This window comes from Pezoporus occidentalis, unplaced genomic scaffold (genome assembly GCF_034315485.1).
Source record: "Pezoporus occidentalis ecotype Australia unplaced genomic scaffold, CSIRO_AGI_Poc_V1 ctg149, whole genome shotgun sequence".
NCBI lineage: Eukaryota > Metazoa > Chordata > Aves > Psittaciformes > Psittacidae > Pezoporus > Pezoporus occidentalis.
The window spans coordinates 2,405,829-2,433,827 of record NW_026913305.1 but is presented as its reverse complement, the minus strand read 5'-3'; the positions used below and the strand labels follow the sequence as shown (position 1 = coordinate 2,433,827).

Below are 27,999 nucleotides of genomic sequence, written 5' to 3'. Positions count from 1 at the left end.
CTCCAATCTCACAACCCCTGCCACAGGTGCTATCCACCTTTCAGCTGTGAATACCTTTTTTTCCCCCCATGGCAATACGCTTCCATATTGCCTTCAACGGCTCTCTCCTCCCCTCTTTCTTTCTGAAAACCACAGACAGGAGAGAGATGAGCTAGACAAAATTTTAAACCAGTGCAGTGGTAAAAAAAGTCTTTTGCTATTATTACTGGACATGCTGCAGACATTGTGCCTAGTAGCTGTGGCAATACCTAGTGCAAAAGAAACTTAGCATGAATCTTTTGTTTTCAAATGACATTCAACTCAAACATGCATAGGGAGAGTAAAGTTATTTTATTAAATCATGCACATCACGTGTGTTAGTGCAAATAGTTTAATCTGTACTCCAGAAATTCTATTGTATTTTTATATCTTTACAAAATAGATTTAAAACAATTATTTACTTTAAAAAATGTAATTCTGAAGTTAAGCATTTCAGAACAATATTTGCAATAACCTATATACAAGAGGTACTAAGTACCACTGGCATACGAGTGTTCTGTGGTTGGGTGGCTTCCTGCAACTGAAAAGGATGAAATGAATGAACTAAATGACAATATATATTTTTCTACAAGTCACTTGCGGACTTTTTTCCAACTAATAATCCTCCCATTAGTAAATTCCCCTTAAGACAGAACCTTTAATTAAAGGACAATGACCCTTAAAACCTCACAAATTATATGCTAAATTTCTATTTAAATATTTAAACTATCTGTCGATTGCCATAACATTCTTAAAAGCCAATTGAATTGTTGAGATTACCTCCCTGTTCTGAAGACTCCTTTAGCAAAGCCATTTTACTTTACCATTCTTTAGCATATTATTTAAGTCTTTAAGAAACTTTTTTTGACAGAACTGTTGAGCTGAACAAGACAACTACAGTCTACATTTAATTCAGCACTAACTACAGTGATTCCCACCAAAAGTCAGCAAGTAGCAATAGTTATAGTACTTAGATAAGGAAAATAAACTTTGTAATGGGGACCACTGCATCATACTTACAGCCATGTAATGAGGATGCACAAAATTTTACTACCAAATTAAAATCATCTTCACCTGACAATACTCCGTCAGGCAAATGATTCCAATTTCGTAGTATTTTATGTTTCTTTGATTTTTTTCAGCTAATCACAGACGTACTGTAGCAGTTCTCTTAATAAAGTTACGTCAACAAAAGCTTATCTAAAGAGCATCTCCAGCTCAAGTCAGAAAGTATCAAATGACTGAAAAAATAAACTGATACATGTGATATGAAAGTATTCATACTTTTAAAGAACATATCTCTTTAAATATATGAAATTTAATAAATTACATTCAAACTAAAGTTAACGTAAGTTGAACCACTGCACTATGTCCATCAAATGACCAAGTACTTGCTCCCAGGAATATCTTAGTTCACTCAAAAACACACACATGCTTACACTCGCACACGCGCACACTAAATACTTTAGGCTGGTCTTCACCATCAATATCTCTATCTTTTTAAGGCTGGACATGAATTGTGTTTATTCCCAAAAATTATTAATAAAGCAATCCTTAATAAAGAAAAGACGCTTCCTTGAAAAGGTGTGATACGTTTTCTTAAGTCTTGTTCCCAACAGCTCAGTGACTTAACAGCAAGTAAAATGGTATACTAGTTTGTATAAAAAAAAAAAACAGAATCAAAAAAATCATACTGAAAGGCACTGAGCACACTGCATCTCTTTACCAAGTATCTGCAAGGTTACTTGGCTTGGGTGTCCAAATCAGAAATGTATTTTTCCTGTTAAATCTGGCAATCAGATTCTAAAGTAAGTGTCCACAACCCTAGCCATTATAAATAATTTGGTACCGAGAAGCCTACTTTAGGCCACCATTATAGTATTCAGAATCCCAACATACTATTTTAAAACTTGCATGAAATTGTAAGCAAAAATATTGCTCACAGTATGATGAATCACAATTTTATTCCCTCTTTATAGACAGATACATTTTATACAGTTTAAAGCAAATGACCCTACTGCTGTTCTCACGCGGAGCTGTGCTGTATTAAGAGGTAAAAAGGAAGAGAATTAATCTGTTTTCCCTCAGTATATGAATGTTGCCAGCTTCTAAAGGGAGGACGGTGTATGGATTCAACAACAGTTCTCATGGAGAAGCTCTGGTTAGGCCTGGGTACAGCACCACGGCTGTTACAGCAACCAAAGCTGCCATCACAGGCATCCAAGGCCATTGTCTCTGTGTGGAGAGAAAAAAAAAATCAATATCATATTTGTTCTAATTCACACTAATCAGTTTACCCCGTGGTTCCTGAAAGTCCTGAGCTCCTGTTGATAGGCACCACTAAAATGTTACTCATGAACCCTGCTGCAGGCTCATCCTGACTCAGAGCATCACAGTAAACGGTGTTTCTCCAGCAAAGGGAACTCCACAACTCTTCATGACTGAGGATCATCAGGAGAACTTTTGGCAGTTCCATATTTCCAACTTCATTACCATACACACCCCAAAGAGATCTGCTATTAAATGTGTGAATGTTTAAGATGTTTAAAACATTGCTTGTGCCAAGTAATTGCTAGACACAGGTTTATGCAGTACTGACATCTTTTAACTTAGCTTTTGAATGTTTAAATCCAGATGTATAAAGTTCATTTGCAGCAAATCCTAACAACATCATTTCTAACAGACTGTCACAACATTTCATGACAACAACAGCATTTTAGGAAGGACACACTGAGAGACATTAGAGAGGATGCAAGCCGAGAGGTCAGGATACAAACCAACCACCTATTTATCATCTTGTCTTTTTTCCCCATCTTCTTCACAGCAATAGTGAGAAAAAAATAAAGTGTTTAAAGCCAGAGAGGAATTTCTTAGTCCATAAATAGGAACCAAAGCTGTTCACTTTTATTATTAGAGGCAAACTCTTCATTTTTCATAGTTAATTAAGCAATTAAGTTTTCTTACAGGCCCTAGCATATAGCAGCATTGTGCAAAAGGTAGCCCATTTGCTAAAGACAAACCAAGTTAGAAGCAGCACATTGAGAACCAGTTAGAATGAAATTCATTGTTAGAATTAAAGGAATCACACAGATGTTAAATGATTAGTTGATTGCTCCGCTCATCCGTATCAACAGAATGGCATATTAAATGAAGGGTTTGCTTCAGGTAAAGAAATACCTGTGTATTTCACCATGCACTATTTTATACAGAAATGGCACAAACAGGTGAGAGGGACAAACATACATTGACTGAACAGTAGTGCTTGTACCTTTCGCTACCACAATGGGCCGTAACACCAATACAGGAAAGCCAGGATTAGGCCGATGAATACGGCTGGGACGGGTTGTAATATGGAAGGCTAAAGAAGGGAAGGGATATTAAAAATCACTTTGTGCTATAAATCAATCAGGTAAAGATGATTTAGAGAGGGGAAAATAAGTCAGTGAGTTTTGTTTTAATTGAAATGTATTAAAGACATCTAACATAATACAGCATTATCTAATCTGGTATACACAGTTAGTACACCGTTCTACTCAAATGAACAGGGAAGTTTAAAAATAAAGGGAAGTAAGCAGAAAATGTTCTAAGAAACCTCTTGTCACAACTTGGAATTTAGCTCTTAAAAGCAACACAAATCTTAAACTGATTTGCCTGTATCTTATTTCTAGGTGGTTTTAGTTTTCCTAAGTGATAGGAAATCCCATCTGGATTTCTTAAGGCAAAAAACTTACACCAGACACTGAATTTTTCAGCTACTTCTTCATTCCTTGCTACTTCGCCTTTCCCATTTTCCATCACCAGCCTCCAGGAAAAACAATCTTTTTCCTCCAGTAGTGAATTAATCACAACTATGTACACAGACAAACCCAGTAGCTCAGACATCACTGTGAGACTGTAACATGACTGTATAATCATCACTAGGTTACTATAAAGCAGGGAAGCACATCTTGATTAGAGGTACCACCAAGATCAGCATCTCTGGCAGGTCAGCAGCCTTGTGACCAAACACAGTTCTGAAAACTGATCAAATGTTGGACCTGGGCCAAGCTACCAGCTGGCAAGATTGCAGGGCTCACTTAGCTTATGGCCTCATGAGAAACATCTACACATTCTCTCAGCTACATTCAATTAACTGTGAACTACTTCACATTCTGAATGGACAGACTCAATCCTTAACAGGAGAAAGTAAAAGCAAAAATTCACCTAACTTCTTTTTAAGCTGCCCTTGAAGACATCTGCTTTCTCTGTATCCTAGCCTATGTATTTGTGCACACACAAAGACAGACAGAGGTTAAGTTCAAACCATGCCAAATATTAAGAACTTGTTCGTGCTGAAGCCACCTTGATTTTGTTCAAATAACTAAATAATAAATTAATGTTTGAAGACTTTCTAAAAATCTATGATTCATAAAATTGCATTCTGTCGTGAATTTGTACAAGTCACTTAATCACTGAACCTCTAATATGGTTCAAACCACACAAATCTTACAAGGTATCCTATTATCTACCATTCCATTCAGATTTGTTTTGATCAAGGTAAATATTTAATAGCAATATTATGTGTAACTATTGAAGTAATTTTCATGCAGGATCATTTTTGTGTCATTGGTGCCACAAATCAGAGTGCCACCTTCCCACAGAAAGCATGTTGGAAGAAATAATCAGAGCAGTGTTCAAAAAAGCGCCAGAAATTTAAGTCAACCAGAGCAGCTAATGTTCTCAAACCATTCACATCAATAAATCTGTCACATAAAGCACAACAGGAAATAATCAGCGACTACAAGCATGCAAGCACAAGTAGTACACCACACTGCTAAGCCTTTTAGAACACAACACTGCAATTCTTTTTTTCAAAGTCAAACTTAAGTATAAAACTTTACTATTTAAATGACATCCCAAATGGAGCACAGAGGCCTTGTCTTTTCTAACATTTGTTAGTTCACCAAACAATTCTATGGATTTTTCTATTATTATTGTTTTTTTTTTAATTATACACATTCATGGCTGTGACATCTTGGCAAATGAAGCAGATGATCAATATCCACCACATTAAATGAAACTGCCTCCAAATGATTAAATTTTTCCCCTCATGAACTTATCAATATTTAACAAATCACCTTCTTGTTGAGGAGAACTTAATGAGGTGCTTCACTGAAAATATGCATCTTGTCTTTGAATATGAAGATACGCAAACTCAAATACAGATGGGCTGTAAAAAGGAACAAATCCCACAGTGGGAAGTCCCTTTGTGAGTCACTGTCCTCAGACATGCAGTAGCAGATAATGATTCCAGGATAAGGGGACAATGGTACTTGAAAAATTTGACCTTGGAACTCAGTCAAGTATCAGCGATGCTTCAAATAATCCACAAGACAGAGATGTTTTACATTACTGATTGTGAGTAATGCTTTCTTGAAGAGCAAGCTTCTCCTGTGCGTCCTTAAATGGCTGGATGCTCTTCATCATACCCTGACCTCCAGGTTTCAAATGTTCTAACTAAGTCCTTCTCTGGAAACATATTTGGCAACTGCTGTGGTTCCTGATTTCATCTAAATACTCACCCCAAATTCCTCTTAAAATTTCCCGTACTTTTTAAGGTCTTCTACTTTCACCATGTGCTCCAATTCCCTTCACAGTATTTCTTTCCTTTACTATCCCCCTTTGTCCATTGACCATTTTAATACTGAGATTAATGCTTTCAATACAACAGAAAATCTCACATTCACAATTGTTTATTCAGTGTGACCCCTCCTATTAAAATGGGTGTTTTTTGGTTGTTTCTGACTTCTGCCTGCTTTAGTGACCCAATGTTATCTGAGCACTGCAGAAGAATTCTAAGCAGGAAGCAGTTTCCAAGAGAATTCCAACATTGTATACCTAAAGAGATGGCTGAAGATGTGAGAAGGGCTTTGAATTCTTTAAATCTTTGACAGCTCTACTATGATAGAGGTTTACACTTGGTATTTGGCTATGGCAAGAGTATTCATACAAACTTTGGGCACCTAGCAGCCAGCTGATTTTAGAGAATAGCCCCTTTAAAACTTTCTCTGCAGACAGAGAAACACTTTTCTAAAAGGCTACTAAAGAACACCCATTATCCCCCTGTTTTGTATTATTCACTGCAGGAGTTACTCATGCTGAACTTATCATAGATGCCATACAGGAAGACAATAAACCAGCCATCCCAGGGTAATAAGGTATCTAAAATAAGGTTATGACCTTATAATGTGTCTGCCACACCTTTAACATTTGGAGGACTGCAGAAATCTCAGTATAAAAAATAAATAAACCATTGTTCCTAGTTGTAAACTCAATTCTAATGATGCAACGTCTCGAAGTAATTGCAACAGAAAAGAATATCTTCAGTAATGAATAGAAAGGACAGTTTAACTGTACTGTTTACAGCATGAGCCAGTCGGGGATAACCACTGTTAAGAAGCATGAGCCAGAGTAAGAAGGGAACACCCACTGTAATAAATACCAATAAAACAACGTTGAAAAAGATTTCATAATTTATATGGATACAAGTTTTACTTAGTTCTGGGTCACTAGTATTTAAGCCAGATCCTTCCAAGAGAGCAGATATCTAAGGCCATGTTTAAAACTGTCACACAACTGTACATTTAACTTGCATATTTAGTTGTAACAGCATAATGAGCTGCAAATTTGCACAGATAGTTCCAGAATGGAATTTTGTATATATGGTTCACAGCCTTTTTTTCCCCGTCTTTTTCTATTTGACACTCGTATATTCCCTCAATCAACAGAAGTGCCAGTGTCATAACCCAAGTTCCCAACATTATTTTGTACAGACTTACGTTGTTTCCTTTTTCTTGTAGCAGCTTCAAGTTTTCTTTACATTGTCTGAGCTCCTCTGAGAGTGACTGGTTTTCTTGCTCAGCCATCTCATACTTCGCCTTTAGCTCTGAGAGCACAGTCTGTGTTCTTTCATACTAAAGACAAAGAGAAAAGAGTCTGCAGACCCCTGGACACTCAGCACATGCTTACATTTGCTTTGTGCACACTTCCTTTCCTGTCATCTGCCTAGAGTAACTTCCCTTGTATCAGCATACTCTCTTTTCATAAAAGTAGGGTAGAAAAATCCTAGTTTAGATGTCCATTTTTTTTCAAATGAAGATTTTTGTCCCTAATACTGAAGGGCTGGGATAACTAAAAACAAAGAAATATTAAGTAAATGCAAGTCCTTAATTCATCTCCCATACCAAACAACTACTCATTATCAGATTGAAAAGAGGTGTAGTAACTGAAGACAAAACAAGAAATAGGGGAACAAGGAGTCCTTTATGTTTAAATAGTGGTCTTAAATCTAAGCTGTAGCTTAAATATCTACACCAATCAAGTGGGTGCAAAAATCAACATTCTATATGAAGAAAATCAAACCCTCCTCACACATAGTATAAGGCATTTAAAAAAAATTATGCCTTATCACTATCATACCGTAATCCTCAGCATGGGTCAAGTACAAACAATACTGGGTGAATGTGTCCCATGTTCCTATAGCACGGCAGCTTCTCCTTTTTCAAACTCACATTCAACTTTTTCTATAGATGACAAGCTTTCTAGTAGTCCTCATGACAGGGATTAGGATCAATGACTTTCAGTAGTAGCATTTACCACAGATTTAAAAGATCAGGCATCTTACAAATACATCTGGTTAGAGGCCCACAAACTAACAACACTGAGGTTTTCAAATTCTGAAAACAGTAAGGAATGTGACATGGATGAATTAATGACAAAACAAAGCAAAGGACTGCAAAAGAAACTAAAACCAGTGACTGGAGAAAACTTCCCTCAAAATGCTCTTAAGAAAAAGCAAGTAACTGCTGGAGACTACGGCCTTCAGCCAGACAATCTTTAGAGGCCAGGCAGATGAAACACATGCTGAAAAAGCTACCTTTTTTCTTATGTACTTGCTAATGATCCTTAGAAGCCTGAAGCGATCCAGGAAGACGAAAGAAGACCTTTGTAAAAATGTGTAGTCCCACTGACAAATAAAAGAGCTTAAATCTAACTAGGAAGATCATACTGACTAAAAAGATTGAATTTTGACTCATAACAGGTAATGAAACTGTATTCCATGATATTCAGGAAGTCTCTGAATAAGGGTTTACCTGTCTGAACAGCTTAAAGGTAAATTCACAAATATAATGCATGGAGGTAAACTTCAGGAAGTTCTCCAAACACATACAAGTCATTTTACCTGAAAATTTCCTTTTCAGATTTAACCTCCAGTTTCTATTTCTATACTGTCAGCCACCATAAAAGTACTTTCAATAAAAGTATGAAAAAATTTAATTACTGGAAATGGCATTTCTTTTCTTGTAGCTTAAAAATCAAGTCACTGGGCATTTTATTCTCTCAACACAGACATAATGTTCCACGTTACCTCTTTCTGAACATCTTTTGCTTGACTCTCAGCTTCACTGAGTTGGCTTTTTAGACTAGCTGCATCCCGTTGATGTTTTTCTCTCAAAGATCCCATCTGATTTTCAAGTTCCTTTCGAGACATTTCAAGAACACTTATATCGCTGGTTAGCGCTAAACTCTGCTTCTGAGAGCTGAAAAACAAAATCCAATTGATTCCTCATGTGTTTTAAATGCAAACAAAGAAGAGATTTTTTTAAAGCACTTTTCATCCTCCAAAGCTTCACACATTATTTTTATTTAATACGGAAATAGCTTAGAGCAATCCTCAGAGTAGATGATCCCTTTGCTTCCCTATACAAAGTATTGACAAAAGGCTGACCATAGTCTTGCTTTTAAATGTATGCGCACATCTTAGTGTGTATAATTAATCATATAATTTAAATAATTTATCATGCATAATTTTAGTTTCTTGCTTTATTTTTATTATTCATCACATACTTATGATACACTCCAAAGTACTTTTGAAGCATATCAGCCCAAGGTTGTCAGAGGTATTTCACTTATTTGCATACATGCTTCTGCTTACTCCAGTTGCGTAAGCTAATAGCTAGTATCTTCTGAAGCGTTTAGTACAATTGTGTAATAGGCATAAGCCATTACAAACTTCAGTGTAATAACCAAATAGTGTTAATTTATGCCTGTGCAAGACAAAGAAAAATAAGGGACACAACTTCCATATCTCCATTGTGAAAAGCCTGTATTTGCTCATGTAACCTTCCATATGAAAAGATAGAAATAAAAAACCCAGAACACAACAAATAAAAACCCCACCAAAAACCAAACAAAAAGCAATAAGTGGAAATCGTGGCATGATGGAACAAAAAAAGAAAGGTTTGATACCTGTAAAATAACACACTAATAGAAATATTTTACTGTGGGAAATTTCCATTTTTCAATGAGATCTTACAACAGTGAGGAAGTCAGAAGGAAAAAATAAACCCCAAATCAAACAGCGTGATTGTAAAATTCAGATTTACAATAAAACAAAGTTGCTGTCCCATATTTACTTTGTGAACTGAATTCCATTATCTGAAACTGGAAAACAATGTAATAATGGCTGATGAAGGGATAAGAGAAGTTATTTTGAGGCAGAAGATTTAGACAGCCTTTAGCAATGTCATGTGCACAAATAGAAAAAGAAATACAGTAAAACACAAATACTCCTGCACCCTAAAATCCCTCCTGAAAGATATTATGGTGCTTGTGATAAGAAGGTTTGTACTTCTCTGTTAACCAAAACATGATACAGAACACTGGTTCTGCCCACCATTACTATTTATAATGTGACAGGCTTCCATGAGACACCCTACCATCTGAGAATCATTTTCCAACTGTGAATGCTGAGAAAATTCTAGGTTATGAAATCTATGTGGTTTGTTACCTTTTAAGTAGGAGGACAAATTTTAAAACTAGGTAATTTCACAAAACATGCTTTTGAGTCCTTATTAAAAGCTGCAAAATAAGTCAGGTTGCCTTACGACAATACAACATGACTGATAAGTAATACAGAAGCATTTGCAAAACAGAACAAATAGGTGGGTATAACATGGCATGAAAATGTGTTCAGCCCAATACTATGATATAAATAAAATTTCAATGCATTTATTGAAAACGCCATCAGAAATCTAGTACCATTTTTTTGGAAGAATAAACAACCAAACCCCTCTTCAGCTACTATGATACCCTCCTGGACAAATCCTTTGCGCGCCCTTACCTAGAAAGCTCCTTCTCCTGCCGCTGAAGTTCAGATGAAAGCAAAGTATTTTCCTTCCTTAGTGTAACGCATTCGGCTTCCAGAGCACTCCACTGTGCCTTCAACTTTTCAAGTTCACCTGCAATGAACAGAATTCAACTGCATTGAGTAAAATTATTTTATGACTGCTTCAAGTACCACCAGCTAATAAATGGAGGAACAGCTGGTATCAGTCGTCAATCTCAAATATATGTGATTATAGTCATGGCACATGAATTCTCTCACAAGCACCTATAAAACATTACAATATCTTCTACTGTTAAGAGGTTTGAGAGCAATTAAGCAAGTTAGCACTGTTTTTTTTTAATGCAAACTTTTTCTGAAGCACAAAGGAATAGAAACCAGTCTATTTATGGGTCTGCTCTAGTAGAAACAGTTGTTATATGTTTAGGAACAGTGACAGAAAAGCGTATTTGAAGAAAATAATCTACCAGTCTTGAAAACAGCAAGGAACTAGAAGCACTCGGTACCATGCCTCTGCCACAAGGAACAGAATGCTTAAAGCAATAATTAAAGGGTCAAAATGAGACCTTTGAAACAAGTCAATCCCTGGCAAAATAGATAAAAATCAATGTTACATATGTCTTAGTAATGCAATGAATGGCACTGCAGTCTGAACTGGAAAAAGGCTTCTCTGACAACTTCACAAACATTAACCAGTTCAGAATTTAAAGCATAATTTACAAATATTAGTTTCTCTGTGGCATGTACAAAGTTTCAGCATGAGCTTTTGACCCCTATGAACCCCTGTGAACCCCCCATGTTCTCCAAGACCCAAAGCTGTAGGCCTGGAGTAGTGGCTTGCAACCAGTCCTCATGAGATGTGGGTGCATTACATGTGAAGTGAACACAAATGAGTAAGCCTAAAAGAAGCCCTATGCTGGCTCAACACAACATATTTGTGTATCTCCACATGATGCACTCAGAATAAAGCTTTAAATTTAACATTTTTATGTTAAAAATGAGATGGTATCAACAGTCTAAACAAGCCATAAAATAGATTTATTTGTCTTGAATGAAGCTTTGCTAGAAAAATTAAAAGGTTAGAAGCTAACCTTTTAAGGGCTTAAATTATACACAAGTTACAAGTCCTTTTGGAAATCTGTGGCAGCATCAGTGGCAGACTCAAACGGTACACGTTTTCCATGTTCCTGAGTGGAATTATACTTGGTCTATTCTTTATATCAAAGGGCACCTAGGTTAATTTAGGCATAATCAACAATTAGTATTTAATGAAGTACACAAAACAGCTTTTGTTACACTACAAGCCTTGATAAATATATATAAATACACATGTGGGTGTATATAGATAAAGTAAATGACTATACATAGAGAGACAGAGTGATTTGAATAACTGAAATCAGATTGAGAAGGCTGCTATGGTTAGCACTGGTCTGTGACACCCTTTTATACAAGTACCTTTTAAGCGTGTAGCCTCTTCCTTCTGCTGATCCTCACACTGCTGGCATCTGAGCTGAAAACTGGCTTGCAGACTGACAATTTCCTTTTCATAATCTGAGGCATCTTTCCGCCACCGTTCAAGTTCTGCTCGCACTGTCTGCAGCTCATCTTGCAGTGCAGAAATATCTGTATCTCTTTCTGATGCTGTCTTTTTTGCTACTTGTTGAAGTGACAGAATCTCATTTTGAGCACTGACAAGTTCATTTCGCGTGCTTGAAACTTCGTTCTCCTTTTCCTCACGAAGATTCTCAATTTCTTCTTGTAACCTTCGCAACTGAGCTGGAAAACATACATTCATGTTAGTATTTTAAAAACTACTCACAGAAAATCTCAAACATGTTATTCCCTTTCTCAACTTGCTGATGTTTAGTAAGACTAAAGAATCCAAGAGCAGTTGAAGAGTATATTAATCTTGTCAAATACCCTTAAAAGAGATATGTAAGTGGAGTCATGCATTAGGAGTCAAAAGAAACAAGAATTACAGTTGGACAAGGCTTTCTCAGGCACGGTTGTGCTATGTGTGTGATACTACAGCAGCTTTCTAAAATATGAAGCCAAGATTCAGATCCAACTTCACTGTAAGCAAAACAAGTATTATAGAACAAGGACACTGCATGGTTCAAGGACAAGAAGAAAAGCAAGGCAGTTTGTGCGTCAAGCCAAACGCCTGCAAAGCTACACTGGAAATGTTTGCCTGCTCAGCAATCAGCCTGTGATGTCCATAAATATTTTGAGGTACAGAGTCTAATTTCTACTCCAGTCTCAAGACGCAATGAAGGAAATAAAAATAATTCCTTGCAAAAAGCATATTTCAAAGGACAAGAGGAATTTTTAATTGAAAGAGACAGATGCACCAAACATACTGAACGAAGAAGTCCTTCAGCATTTATGGCTTCCTGTAAATATGCAGCAGTCATGTACACATGAGGTTGCTTTAAATTTCTGCATGAAGCAAAGCTTATGAGTCCCATTCAAACCTGCTTCATTACTAAACACATCTCTGAGAGCAACTATTTTTCATAAATATGCATGCAAACAGTTGGAAAAAAAAAAAAAGAGTACAATGCAGAAGAAAGGGAGGATGAAAGAAAGAACATTACTGTTAAAACCCTGCCTGATGGAAGCAAAGTGCTTACTTGCTCAGTGGCTTTGGTTTGCTCTTTAAAGAACACATATCAGAGTTCAATTCCATTTAACTGATTTTTAACACAGGAAAAAGCAATTACTAAGTTAATGAAGAATTGCTGTGAGAAGAAAAGTGCAAAGTTCTTAACATCACTCAAAAACCTAATTTAAGATACTGCAGTGGGTCAGAATTCCACATTTAAAGTTCAATGTTTCAGAAGCAAAGGGCAAAATGAGGACAGTGGAAAGCGTGGGGAAGATAACCATGAGTAACCTTCACGGATTACTCGTATTTATTTTTGTTCTCTCAATCCATTACAGAAGACGACACAGAGAATGTCAGCAACTCTTGTTGTAAACTGATACAGCATAAAAGCTGCTCAAGAGAGACTTGCACTTTCATCACAATTATAGCTCAGTAGCTACATTTACGGTAATGCAGGCAGAATTCACATACGGGTACAATCTAGAAACTCTGCTGTTAGCTGAGGTAGTGAAGAAGAAAAATACAACTTCCCCCTCCCCTCCTCTAAACAGGTTTCAGGAAGACATTTAGCTTATTAGATAAACAGCCTATGAACTACCCAGTTCCACTCTCTTAAGGAAAAAGACAGTATGGGAAAAAATACAGTTACTATGTATTGTAATACTTAAGAGCTATTATAGACAACAGTTAAGTTAGATTTCACAGCAATTCTGTTAAAGGTTAAATAGTCTGTTCTCTAACAAAGACATCTGCAGCACGGTTGATTTCTAAATACAACATCACAGAATGGTTTGGGGTGGAAGGAACCTGAAAGATCTTCTAATGATGTTTACTACCACTTCATTTGTTTGGAAATAGTTTCTAAAGGCTTATAGTAACAGAACAGCAAACAAAGTAGTAGATGAGAACAACCTGACAGTAATACAACATAGTACATATTAATAACTGCCTTTCCATGTATCCTTACATTAGAAGCCTTCAACCTACCACACCAACATGCTAGGAAACTATGTTTCTAAACCACCAAGAATTATGACTTGCTAACACAGCAGGTGCTCATTAATGAGCAACGGATTTTTTCAAACCACATCTTCCTGATTATTCTTTTCTTTATCAAGACAAGCTAAATTCCTCCCTCTCAGCAATGCAGTATTTCAAATAGTATTTCCCCCTCCCTTCCGTCTGCATTGTTGATGGACAACTCTCCCTTTAAATGTTCAGGCATTAAAACAAGCATGGTATGACTGAAAAGCCAAACAAATACAAGCAATTCTAAAGTTTGGTGGAATTGTAGAAATAACTTACACAGGAAAATTAGTACCAAAAACACTGGAATGGTTTCTGAAGCACTGGATATAATTTGTAAGAAAACTTCTATTACATCTCTTATTTATGTAAGCCATTACCTCAGCTCAACTGAATGCTTCACTGCCTTCTTTTTTAAAAAAAGGAATGACAAGTTACTTGAATTTCCTTTCTTTACTTATCTGTTCATCTAAAGAACTTCACATGCAGAGACAGGATCTCAGTTGTTTCTGTGGCACCTTCCCTATGACAAAGACTGAAAGCCATGCAGCACTGGCTTTACTGAGTCCATGAAAATACTTTACAAAATGTTACTGCAAGAAGCTGCCAGGGTTTTTTTCCCCCACTACAGTCTGCAGGGGCTGCCAAGGGAGAATCCTGACATCCTGACAACCTGGGAAAAGCTGTGAAATGTGTCACACCCTGAGAATCTGGGAAGCAGCAAGCTTCCCAGAACAATGAACATCAGAACACTGAATTACAATAGAGAGAAGCAGAGGAAACATTAGCAAGACTTCACTTTAGAAGGGTTCAGGAAATAGAACAGTACTGAACTGACAAGAAGCATCTTGCAGTTAAGTTTGGTGCTGCCAATCTTCTACTCTGATTGTCTTTTTTTTTTTAGTGAGAAAAAAGATTTTTTCCTGCATAGAAATAACTATCCAATTCTAATTTCTAAGTTTTGCTACAGCATTTTTAACTTGGAGAGTTTTCAGTATTAGCAGAGTAAGATTCAAATTTAAATTGCTTCTCTTGTTTTGAAGATGAGTATCATTCAAGCTTCCTTTTCTTACAGGAGCAATGGCAGACTGTAAATACTGTTTGCTTACTTTCATCTAAAACACTGCTATTACATAAGCTTCTCAGTGTAACTGGTGTACGACAAGTACCACATTCCAGACCAAATTACTGCCCACCCTGTAAAATAATTTGCTAAAGATATTTTGATTTCAACCACTTTTGGGTCCAAACCAAATGATACGCTGACAAAGATCTTGAGGTATGAACCTCCAAGTCTCATAACAATCAATGACTGAGTAGATGGGCAAAGTAACGCTTGCTCTGAAGAAGTCATAGCAAAGCCCATGCTGATTTTAAGGCTAGACAGCCTCTTAACAAATGTGCTCATCACTCACATGCACAGGCTGAAAGAAGCATGATTGGTCATACTGGGTTTTCTAAAAGCACTGACAGTGTCCCACAGAAATTTTACTGCTTGTTCTGAGGATGGATGTAGACCTGGATTAAAAATGTCTTTAAGAGAATCCTACCAATGAAGTGAAGCACAAAAAATACTAAACATTCTGAGTGCTCTGAAGATAAAATAGTCACAGTAAGAATCCCTGGATCATTCAAAGCTGAGAAAGACTGAAGAGAGAGGAAGGAGAAGAATTATATGTTACAGATTACATTTTGCCTTTTCTAAGTTATGATTAGAACCACAGGAATTGACAGGCAACACTGCATGATAAAATTCAAAGATACGATGAAAGAAATCAGATATAAAACATACACTCAATTAATATTTTCCTTTATTAGTGCTTATGATGCCATGGAAACAGACAAAGCTATACATTTTCCCTAAGGACTAAGGTGAAACAAACACATTCCTACCTTGCAGAACATTTATTTGCTTGTTAGATTCTTCAACTTGCACTCGATAGGCTTTTCTCTCTTCTTCCAATAGCGCTGTAAATGAAAGTGAAAAACGTGCCCAAAAGTTTTAGTAAGAAGTATTTCAGCTGTGTAATTAATTTTAGTCACAACTTCCCCTTAACTGCAAAGATTAAACCAACCATATTATTTCAGTAAGTTATCAAAGCTAGTAACTGTGGTAAGTAGTTTAATAAAAAGTTAATATTAAGACATCATTCCATTATTGTGGTAGTATTATAATTAATTTGAAATTAATATAATCTGTTGCCTGATCCAAAAACTCCACGTGTGCCAAATGCAAACTGGTGTGGGAAAAGGAAAAAAAACCTGTAAATACAACCCATAAGGAACACTGAACAATATGCAATTAAACTGGACTATACTATTTCCTGTCAAAAACAACCCACAGATTTGCTGAGGATAAGGATACAGTTACATATCTGACAGGATGAGCTAAACCAAGAACTACCACTGAATACGTTCAATTATGTGCATTACCTGACTGAAACACAGATTTATCAGTATCCGTAGATTAATATATTTAATAAGGATGAAATATACAGAGCTCAAGTATGCATATGTTGGTTTATCTTGAACCAAAAAGTCAGAGCTCAGCCTGTATATAGAGTTTAGGAAAAAAAGCTGAAGTTTCTGACATTCTGTGCAGGAGATATGAACGCTAAGAAACAACTTTTTTACAGTTAGCAAAACTGGACTCCTTTTAAGACTACCTGATAAATACAATTTCAATGGATACCCTACACAACCAAGTTGATCTGGGTCTCACCTTGAAGTTCAAAGCATTTTTGTTTACTTGTCCTAGCTAGCTCTTGGGCTTCAATCAGCTCCTTGTGCAGTTGCTGAATTTCTTGCTTAGCCTCAGTCTCTGACTGTGCACCCTGCAATTCATCTGATAAAAGAACATTTTCTTTAAAGCATAAATTTGCACAACAGTTTAATTTGCATGGTCATGTGGTGACTGCCGACATTCTACTCAAAATCAAACAAAGTTAGTTAAAGTAAGCACAAAACTGGATTAGGTAAATATTAGCAAAAATATTAATATACTTTTACAAGGAGGAAAACATATGCAAACTTTGAAACATTTATCGTATATAACATGCAGCATAAAACAAACAAAAACCCCAAACAAGAGCATTTTTAAAAACACTGTACAGATTAACAAGGATTCCTGTACCGACAAAAATGAAGGAACATCAAGCATAAGACAAGACTTGACTGTGTTTATAACTTATAAAAGGAAGCCACTCTAACTTCTCCCAGCACACACTCATCAGCAATGATACTGCCTCCCCAGCCCACCCTCCATCCTCCTGCTCCTAGCAGCATGTACCAGCCCTGGAAGGCAGTGTACTGGAACACTCAGACCCAGCCTTGTGCTAGGGCTGGTTAGCGCTACTGGTTTGCTCCTGCCCACCCCTTTCAATCCTGCTCAGCTTCCCCCTCTCCCTCTGTGAACTGTAAGCACAACGAAAAGAGAAATTTAGGGAAATTTTCTAAAACAAAATTAAGTAAATGAAGAAAAGCTCACCCTATTTCATTCAGCCTAGTGAATACTAAACTAAATTCTGCCCTTAAAATTGTTTTCACTACATCTTAAAATATTAGGTATATTTTTAACATCAGATATCTATGCATGTTATTTAAACTCAAAAACATTTGCTCTTCCTGACTAGTTCTGTATTAGCTAAAATACATATTAAATACCCCTTGGGCTTATGACTCGCAGTTGCAGACAAATACTTTAAATGCTGAAGACTTGTGGGCATTGAAGAGAGGAAAAATAAGTATTTGTAACTAAAAAGAAGTGTCCTCTAACAGGCACACACGAGAAACTAGCTACAATAACAAAGAGGAAGACAATGCTCTACCCTGCAGGCATCTGCAATGTCAGGAACTGGAGCCAGGAAATTCTCATTCACTAAATTTTCCTTAAGCAGTGTCTGTGCGGAAACAGATCTTCCAGTAGGCACAGACAGCACTAATAAACTACAGAGGCAGAGAGCAAAAGCTTTGTATAAAGCCTATTAGGTGGGAAGGGTAAAGGGGGAAAATCAGGGACAAAAGTCCAGCTGTGCTGGACGTAACATAAAATAATGGTTCCCAAACTTTCTCAATAGCCATAGGCAGAGGGAGAACAAAAAGGTAGATGTGTTACACAGCTACTGGTTAATAAACATCTACCACTATAGACCCACGGATTTGAGATAGAGGCACACTGCTCAGAATAACCCCCCAAAAGCTAAACTATATCAGTTGTCTGCACCTTTCACTAATAAGAAAAATTAATTAAATACAAGCTATAGTTTGGGTCATCAACATGTTTTTGACATCCATATTGACTATATGCGCCACCATTAAAGTAACTATAACTTTTCTTTTTGCTGTTTTATTCATTAAAATGTTTATCCAATCATGCTACATTATTCGTACTGGACCCTGGTAAGAAAAGAGGTTTTGTTTTTCCTGTTCTCACACTAATGAATTGGTGGGATTGAGCAGGGGTGAGGGCACACAGGCACTTTTAGATGTTTTCAGAACAAAATTATGAGAGCAGAAAGAACAATGAGAACTACATATTTCATTCATGTACTTTCTTTTAAGGTTTATTAGAGTTCCAAATCCAAAGTTCTCTTTTCTGAACGTGTTTTGTTCTTAGTTTCTCATGGATAAAGACTTTGGACAATCAGACTTTCAACCCTCCTTAATGAGACTGTTCAGAAGAAATGGATGAGGAAGTTGACAAATTATGCTCAAATCATGTCTTATAAAGAAGCAGTGTCCCAAATCCAACAATGGACACCCTAAATGAACTTTCTGGTAGACAGTCTTTTCCACTCGATGAAAGCAACCATCATAAAAGATAATACTGCTTCAGAGGACATGAGGAAACCAACTTACGGGACAAAATGATCAGTTTAGCAAAGGCACAATCAAGGTAAAAATTCTTTTCTACTCAAATGTAATAGGGGAATTTCCACATGCCTGACACGGTTTTAAATCCAAAGCCAAGAAATATGAGAATGAGAAAGTATCAGCCTTTCAGTCTTACCCAAACTGAAAATTTAATGTCTTTTAATTGAAAGCAAACATCATTTTTGCGCTAACTCTAGTTTTGAGAAAAATTCCTTAATGAGTAGGATAGCTCTATTTATAAATAATAAAACTACTAAATATCACCAGGCTTAGAATTAGCTCTGTCTACAAGCAAATTCACATCACAAAAACCTTGTTGGAGAACCAATGTAAAAGCTGCAATTAAAAAGAAACAGTACTTGAACAATTTCCAGAAGTACTCAGCACTAGACTAACTGTTCTCAGAAAAGTCTAAGGAATTCTACCATTAATTACAACAGGGTAAAAAACTGACTCAGGTGAATTCAGCTAAACAATTAAAACCCTGAGTTTTCTTCAGTGTTGTCCGATGCACATAAACTAAACTGCATCACATATTTCAAATAAAGTACCTGGCTACTGCAACATAAAATAATGGTTCCCTAACATTCTGAATCAGTAGCCCATTGCTGATTTCCAAAGTTTCTCATGTAAACTACCATTACTCAGCAAACCCTCAACTGAAAACACTTATTACATTCCATGAATCAGTCTTGTAGTTACTATGAAAATATAAGGCAGTTGATAAAAACAAGATGATGAACCTTCCAATGACATTTACTGCTTTCCATCTGTTTAACATTTACCTGTTTGTAACTTTGCAATAATAAGCAGTCACAGCCTGTCTAAATAGAAGTATCCAGGGAACTGTTCTTAATGGCTAATAGTCATTTATCTCATGGGAAGGAAAAAAAACAGAAAGGCAGATGTACTAATCTGTGGCAGCTTTTCCCCTTCTCTTTGCCAGATTGTGACTTGTAGAAAGTTTGAATGCACTCAAAGTTTATTGATATACTTGGAGCAAACTACAGCAATTGAAACTCTCATAGTTTTCTTATTCCTTTTATTTGTTTAACTGTTGGAATTTGCAAAACAAAAAGGAATGCTGCCTTTTGAAGCAGCCATTTCCGCATTCCAGACGCCTGCCAGATCAGAAATGTTCTCACTCTTCCTTAATTATTAGACTGCAGTTGATTTGTTATCCACTTGAAAGTCTCTCTTCGGCAAACACAATCCTTTTTAGGGCAAAGTCAGGCATGTGAAGTAGCCTTCTGACAAAACCTCAAACAGAACTACAGGTTTATAGGCCCCTTCATAAAAATTACGAGGGCAAATGATTCATTATACAGATATGTTTTCATGGTTTCTTGAGAACAAAATAGGGATGCCCACAAATAGCCTCAAGAGAAAAAGAGTTATTCTAATTATTTTAGTTAATTGCAATATGCAGTTCAATAGCAGAGTGGTCTCTGTAAATAGGTATTTTTCTACTAATTCACTTAAAAGTTCAGTAATGGTTATGGTTTAAATCTTTAACTGAGTAAATAAAGACAGATGAAGCAATGAAAATATCCACATTAGCAAAAGACTGCTTCCATGATTTTAGTCCTTCTAAGTTCAGTTAACCCTCCCTGTCATCTTAATATACCCTGAACAGAAAAAGTATAATTGTGCCTGCTCCTTGCCATGACATGAAACTGTTCTAACACAGGAAGCAGCATGCTCACAGCAGCCTTATCTTGGTGTTGGGCTGTTAAACAAACCCTTCTGACCTAAGTTAAGAAGACTTCACTTGCATATAAGGAGAATTCAGGAATTAGTGGGTTTCAGCCTGAGGGGTCCTTGGGCTAACGGCAGAAGTTAACAGAAATCCAGCAAATTAGGAGCCTGTATTAAAACTATAAAAATCAGAAATGAATTTTGACACGAGCTGAATTCAGTTTCTCTGTGGTATTGTTCATGTACAAAGGGATGTTCTGGCTGTCAATTCAGTGCACGTAACAGTGCTCACAGGAAACAAACTCCTTAATGTGTATCCTATTTTGATACTTACATGCTTTTCAACTGACATTTTTCATAATCACTACAAATAATATTACCAGATTTTACCTTCTAGCATCGGAAGTCACTGAATATACTTCTTATTAATTGCAGATGGGAGCAAAACCCAAATGGAACATGCTCAGTATCTCAAACACTCCTTTTTTAACCTGCTTTACTAAACTACTGAACTGATATCCACTGGAAAACAGCAAACTCATTTTTAGTTTGCTGTTTAGAAACATATATAATAGATGCAATTTTTGGAAGTCTTTCTGTTGTAAAACTAGACAAAATTTAAACAATTACTGAAAAGCCAATCTTTTACAGGTCTCAAGTTTCATTGTGGTTTAATGTCTTTCTGAACCATGAAGAACTGTGAAATTCTTCTTACTTGTGATCCAAATGTAAGAATCGTTTTACAGATCTTTTCAGATGTCTAATTGCACAAAAAGCATAAAACTAATTTTCAGTATGCTAAACGCAACAACTAATTAATATCTCACAATTTTTTTCAGCTAATCCATATGTAAATATTAGGTTGCTCATCCAGTTCGCAGTATATGCCTTCAGTGCAAAGAGCAGTAATAGATTTAATTTTGTAGCTATGAAGCTCAAAGCTAAGGTTCAATCATCATTCTAAATACAGTTACAACAGGAAATTCAAATCTTGATTGTCTTAACCAGAAAAAGATTTTAGATTTTCTTTGTAACCCATCAGGTGCAAAACAACAGAAACATTTGTGACAGTGATGGAAGAAAACATAAATGTTATAAAATTTGGTAATGCTTAAAACATGTCAGTGATGGGAGAATCACTCCTCCACACAGCTAGGTGCCTTAACATAAGTGTATGCTGAAACTATTTCTCATCTCTACCTGAAGTTATCCATGTATGTTCCTAAAACAGTGCTGCTGAGTGCAGAAACCAGATTTATGTGTAAGTTATTTCTATACTAACATTCAGAAGTATGCTTTTATATCACATCACCCAAAGGAATCATTATTGATATTAAATGCAACTCTTCCATACTGCGATGATTAAAACATTTGAATCTCAGCACTCTACTTCAATACATATTTGATAAAAGCCAGGTAGACAAATATATATCTATATATACACACATAGATTCTGCATCTAGAGTTACAAATACAGATTTGTTTACCTTTCAGAAGAGCTACTTTGGCAATAGGTTCATTTAGATCTTGGTCATCCATTTGGGCATCTAAAAATAAACCAAACCCCACACCTTTCAGAGAGCAGGTAGACTGCAGATGGTTTTCATATACGCATTCTTCAAGCAAAGAGAAGCTTCTACATTCTTCTCACTTTACAACAGTTGATTAGGAACTTGCAAAATAGATAATGCTGCTCTAAGCTTGTATCTGGCTCTGCATAATATACCTTCTCTGCTCTTTTAGAAAATGCTTGTGAATAAGTTATTTCCTTAAAACAAGTTAGACGTTACAAGAACCTCAGTTAAATACTTACCTGTAGTGTCGTCACTGCTTTTTTCCTTGCTTGGACTAAGAGTGTCTGACAAATCAGATTCTTTTACTCTTGCTTGATTCTCTGCAAGAGACAAGAAAAATCAACTGCAATCAGTAAAACCTTTGTTCAGTCTCTTAATTGTAATTATTGTAATTTCTTCTCTATATCTATCTAAGCACTGCTAAATGACAAAAAAAAACCAACTTTGTTGAAGAAACACTTAAAAACCTGGTGGTTGCTTATTTCTTTGTAAGTCTGGGCTAAAATGGATTCAGCATCACTGAAGTCATTAATCTAGCCTAGCATCTAATAGGGGATGCAACTGCCTCATGCACAGCTTGAAAATTTTGTGAAGGCTGTATTCTTGCCAGCTGGAACTCTGTGCAAAAGCTGATTCACTCAGGGAACAAATAAGAAAAAAACTCCTAGAACAATGCAGATACTGTAAGAGGTCAGAAAGAAACTGGTGTTAAGAACAAAGCTGTGCTTCAGTATTTTTGATAAATAAAATAATAGCAAAAACTCTTGTATATACCATACTGTTAAAAGAAATTGTAGCATGAACCAGTAGGGAATCACAGAAGTCTAAATACACTAATTTCTAGACAGAATTTTCAGTTTAAATTTTATTAAGAGAAGGCATTCTTTGTCCTTTCCACCAAAAACTACCTCCATGAAATAGTTGTTAATACACAATTCACCACATTATTACATGCAGTTTAGTGAAGTCACACAGTTGGTTTTGGTTTGTGTTCACTTAACCAGTTCTAGATTTTTAACTGAGACCAGACATTTTCAAAAGGAGAGGGTATTTAATTATACCAGTGCATCCTTTCCCATACAAAATTATCCCTGACTCAGAGAAGGCACACCATCGCTCGTGTGGGCAAACCCAGTAAGTCTGTCAGCAAGGAACCATGTCACCAACATGCAGCTGAGGTTACACAGAATGAAGTCTTTCTTCGCTGACACCTCAGAGCCTTAGTTTGACAGCATCACTGCCCACCCAAGGATTAAGAGAGTCTCAAATTCCAGGCAGAGATACATAGATATAGACATAAAAAGGCATCATTACAACTTTCCCAGTTTACAGACTTTTACCATACATTCAGAAAAGCACAATGAACACGAATAATTTCTTCACATGCAGATAGACACTGTAGATGCAACAAAAAAGTACTAGGACACAGGAAGAAAGATACACAGCAATAAATAAATCAAGTGTGTTATACCAGCAGAATTAGTACATGGAAAGATGTAAAAACAGGAGTAATGAGAAAGCTTGTGTGAATTATTTTTTCAAGTAACAAGAGAACAAACTGAACATCCCCAAAATGAGAAAAGTGGAAACTGAAGATGACCTGTGCACCTGCACAGGGAAATGAGCAAGACGACAAATCACAGAGGTTAGTAAGAAGATAAATCTTTCACCTAACAGGAAATTTTTTCTATTTCTCTGTGCCAGAGTAACATCCACTTGTACATGAAGCAGATGGTGGCAAATACAAACCAAGCACCTCACTGAGAGCCAAACTCTTTCTACCCTAATGTAACCGAGATCGCTGGAGAAGTAGGGGAAAGCATCCATACATTTAATGCATAATAGAGGTTCAGACCTGGCAGCTATTCCAAACATCTCTCTTATGACTTCAGCAGCCTTCAAAGCTCATAACAACAGGACTAGTTAAAAACCTGATGTTTAGGGTGGCTCTTTGCTAAAACAAAGAAAGCACTTCCCTATTTTAAGGAATAAGGGTTTTAACTAATATCTGAAGATGCTACAATACAAAACATTATACATACACCAAAGAATCAAGCTCACAAGACTGCCATTACAACCATAATAATCGCTAATCCAAGAAATAAATTCTTTTAAAAATATTAAGAAAATTACATCCTAAAAGCCTCACCCATGTCGCTTATGTTAGTGGCCGATCCAGAAGTGCCAAGCTGAGCACTGTGTGTATCCAACTAACTTTACCATATCTGGTCATACATGGAAACGAGCTTTCCTGCTCTGTGCAAAATGGGAGGAACAGTGCAAGTTCCAACTGCTGATTTAATTCTCTCTCCCCCCTCCACCTCCCTCTCGTACTCCCCTCCCACCCACCCTTGGTTACACCAGCTTCTCCCTCCCTCCTATCCTCCTATCCCTGAAACAAGGAACAAGATCAGGCACCAGAGCAAAGATGCATCAGTGTCTGTATCTGAAACAGCAGAAGTCAAAAAGAGACGTGATTTATAAACTTGCTTCCTATTCTGGAACCAGAGTCATAAGCACAAAACTCTTTCCTGTACTATATTATTTCACAGCAGTTGTCCATATTTCCCATAATAAAACTAGGTTGAATAAATATAGCCAAAATGCCGAAGTATATTAAAACGTGTTGACATCATACTTACTTGATGAGTTAGAATATATTAACAAACACTAAAAATAGCTCACCGCCTTGCAAGATAATTGGCATGCAAGTGTTACGTTACAGTTATAGCATGCATTCTTCTGCCAAATATGGCACGTTGTCTATAGCTTACATATAGAAACAAATTAAAGGTGCAATATCACACATTAAGGCAAGAGAAGATAAACTGAAGTGTCTCTAAAATATGAGAACTTTTAACAAGGCAGGATTTACTCAATACAGGAACACTTTGCAGAAGGACAGAGGGTAAAGAAATGACTTAGTGTGTCTAGACATTAATAAATGCTACAGAAATGGAGTCAGCCTACAAGTGCAAACAACCTACAATATTAGGCACATGGGAAATACTGATCTGCACACGGCAGCATTCCTGATTTTGGCACTGCGAGATAAGGATGACTGTTCCTTGACAAGATAAATCTTTTTTAATTAGCTCCTTGTATTTCACTTAGGGTTTCTTTTACAGAAAAGAGTTAAGAGATGCACAGATATATTTCACTTGGAAAAGGCACATTTTTGAGATAATGGTTATTTTAAAGTTATGAAGGTGTAAGTTAGAAAAAAGTCAAATGAAAACACACTTTAACTTAACGCTTAAAGTGAGACCAAGCATTATTTCTATTTAGTCCGAAATAAAACCAAAAACCCATTTGACATTTATACAGACACTAAAGATTTAAATGCATTTATGAAAATCATTATTATTTTTCTTAATGCATGTTCAAGTAAGAACTCAGTTAAAACTGAGACTTTCATTTCATGCACTCAGTGTTCAAAAATCACTTCCTTTAAATCCTTTTACCCTACAGGTAGTATTTGAAGCTAAGTTCAGTAAAGAAGAAACCTCCCCTTTATCGATTTTTGTTTTTTCTCATGTGATTATTCAACAAAACTCCAACTGCTAGTTTAACACAGAACATGCACTGAAGTGACACAAAAAAAACATGCTTCAAGAAACAGTCAGAGAATCCAGAAGTCTAACCTTTCAAAAGCTTTGTTTCTTCCACTTTGGTTAGATGTCCTTCGTCTATGATCTTGTCTGCCAAACAAAATAAGTGTTACTTCCAAGCTCAAATTAAGCAAGCAAAAGCTCTGCACGCATCTATGTAGACTACATTCCATGACCAAATTAAAACCTGATAATATTACTTCCTACTCGGGCTTGAACAAAAACTTTATTCTGGCATGGAATAATGAAACAGAGCACACAAGGCTACTGGAACTTTGTCATACAGTGCATAATTATTTCTGCTGCAATTTATTAACTTACATTACTAATGCTTCAGTTCACTAATGAGAAGTTAGGAAAATTCATTTTTATGAGGTTTTTTTTTTTTAACTCTAACTGGGAGCACTAAATAATTAATACATTTCTCAAGTTATCAATAAAGGAATTCCAAGAGCTGGTTGCCTGAAATAGATATCTACCTGACACAGCAGAAATCTAGAAATATGCCACAGTAATACAGCAACTGAGGCCCCCTTCACATCACAACTGCCTATGAAAGATACACAGGAACAGCCCTTCTAAGCTTAAAACTTTCAGAGAGCTGCACACAATTCCACATTCAGGTTGACAAAATTGAGCTTACAGGTAACATTGACAGGGAAGCCTATTTATGTATGCCAGGTGTATAAAAACCTAAACCACAGATTTTGAGACTAGACTGCTAACGTCATCCTATCTCCAGCAAGGACATGAAGACAGACAGTAAGACCAAGGGAAGAACTGGTTTAGACTAATCAAAGACTCTAAAAGAACTATTAAAACAGTAGTTAATTTCTTTTTCAGAGATGTCATTATTTCAAATTCCTTAAGAATGAGCCAGCAATGCCAACATGCAAAATTATCAAGGGTCACGTATCTTCCAGATCACATCATCAGTTTCTACCAAGTAGACCCTGCAATTCAGACAATGTTGAAAGCTGTTAACACCCACTGAAGCACCCAGTTTAAAGTTGCTTCTGCCTCCCGCTGTGCCCTCTCTCTGCCAGATTCTCAATCATCAGGTAGGGAACTGAGTTTGCTGGCTACTCCCCGTGCTATTAACAGGTAACAGACGCCGAGGAGACTGCAAGAGCAGCACAAAGAGTTCAGATTAAGGAAACTGGATGACAGTAAAACCTTTTCTAATTTTGAATCAAAAAAATGATTGCAGCTGCAAGTTTCTCTGATGATTAAGAAGTCTCTGCACTCCTCCAATAGCATGGTGCTGTAACCATTACAATCTAAGGACAGAGGCAGGACAGGAATTGCAGGGAGGTATCTTTTTCAGCTCCAGACAGCAGAAACGTTTTCAGACAAAACCCTCCCAAAGTCTGAAGAAGGGTTTGAATGGCCAAAAGCTTGTCCTGTCCCCTTCCTTACCCCACAGCCAGACAAACCAGCCTAAAAGAGCTATTACTTTCTTCATCTACTTTATACATCTACAAATACTGTACTGCATTCCTATAACTTTTTACAAATAACTGTTTCAGAAACGCACTGAACAGCAAACTGGATTTTCAGGACTGGCTTCAGATCTCAAGCAACTGCCGGAGATCACTCATCATCTAAGTTCAGAACAGCCTCAAGTTCATCAGAGGTGGCGAAAGTCACTGTGCCTAGATTGAGGAAGGCATCGCAGAGAGAATCAAGTTACTGCAGCCGCAAGTGAGGAGTTACTGAGTGATATCATGAGCTCTCTTCCACTTAAAAAATAAAAATATCCAAACAAAACTCCTCATATGTGATTATTCCAGGACTCAGCTGAGGCTGGAAGGGGGGTGGGGAGAATGGAAACAACAAAGCAGCTAAGGAATTCTGCCCTTATGTCTGAAAAAATGAGGTGAATGCAAAAACCATACACTCAGTGTAGCTATCAACTGCTTGATCTGAAGGGTAACACTTCATCTATGCTACACTGTTAGCTTAAAATGAGCTTCTAGAATCAGTTCACAGAAGAAGATTGATTATTAGAATTGACGGATCTTGGGGTTTTCATAATTCAGTAACTGTTAAAATCAGAATAATTCTAGTACAAGACAAAGAAACTATAGGCTTCTTGACCCAGATGGTTTTCCAAACCATCTCTTTACATTTTAAGGATGGGTTTCCAAATCATCTCTTTACATTTTAAGGGTTGTCAATTGTATGAGTAAAAAAAATCTGCAGACAAATTTTGGTGGCTTTACTGGTTTCTAATGGCCATTATGAATTTCAACAATTGTACAAAAGTTTTCTTCTTGACACTATTTCTTCAGCAAAGAACTTCAGCAGTAACACACAAGCCCCCTTGTCCAGTGTGACCCAAAGCTGGCAGAGCCAGTATTTTTCACTTGGTGGCCAACATCTCTCCTAATGTACCAAACAAATAACCATTCCCTGTGTTTTAAC

General features: G+C 36.6%; 1 protein-coding gene across 44 annotated transcripts in view; it reads right to left on the bottom strand.

Annotated features, from left to right (window-relative positions):
• Positions 1-311: 311 nt before the first annotated feature.
• SLMAP (sarcolemma associated protein) overlaps positions 312-27,999 on the bottom strand; it is an 83,331-nt gene continuing 55,643 nt past the window's right edge. For 14 of the 44 annotated variants that reach the window (XM_062610715.1, XM_062610726.1, XM_062610719.1 and 11 more), the window contains 10 exons: positions 25,606-25,662; positions 22,201-22,281; positions 21,875-21,934; positions 16,540-16,662; positions 15,711-15,785; positions 11,639-11,959; positions 10,181-10,298; positions 8,426-8,597; positions 6,837-6,971; positions 312-2,253 (listed from right to left, as the gene is read on the bottom strand). In XM_062610715.1, the coding sequence (XP_062466699.1) occupies positions 2,164-2,253; positions 6,837-6,971; positions 8,426-8,597; positions 10,181-10,298; positions 11,639-11,959; positions 15,711-15,785; positions 16,540-16,662; positions 21,875-21,934; positions 22,201-22,281; positions 25,606-25,662 (1,232 nt within the window). In that variant the 3' untranslated portion in view covers positions 312-2,163. Of the gene's footprint in view, positions 2,254-3,286; positions 3,377-6,836; positions 6,972-8,425; positions 8,598-10,180; positions 10,299-11,638; positions 11,960-15,710; positions 15,786-16,539; positions 16,663-21,874; positions 21,935-22,200; positions 22,282-24,110; positions 24,232-25,605; positions 25,663-27,999 lie in introns of those variants that run through there. The other 30 variants (XM_062610717.1, XM_062610718.1, XM_062610728.1 and 27 more) reach the window with 7 other exon arrangements.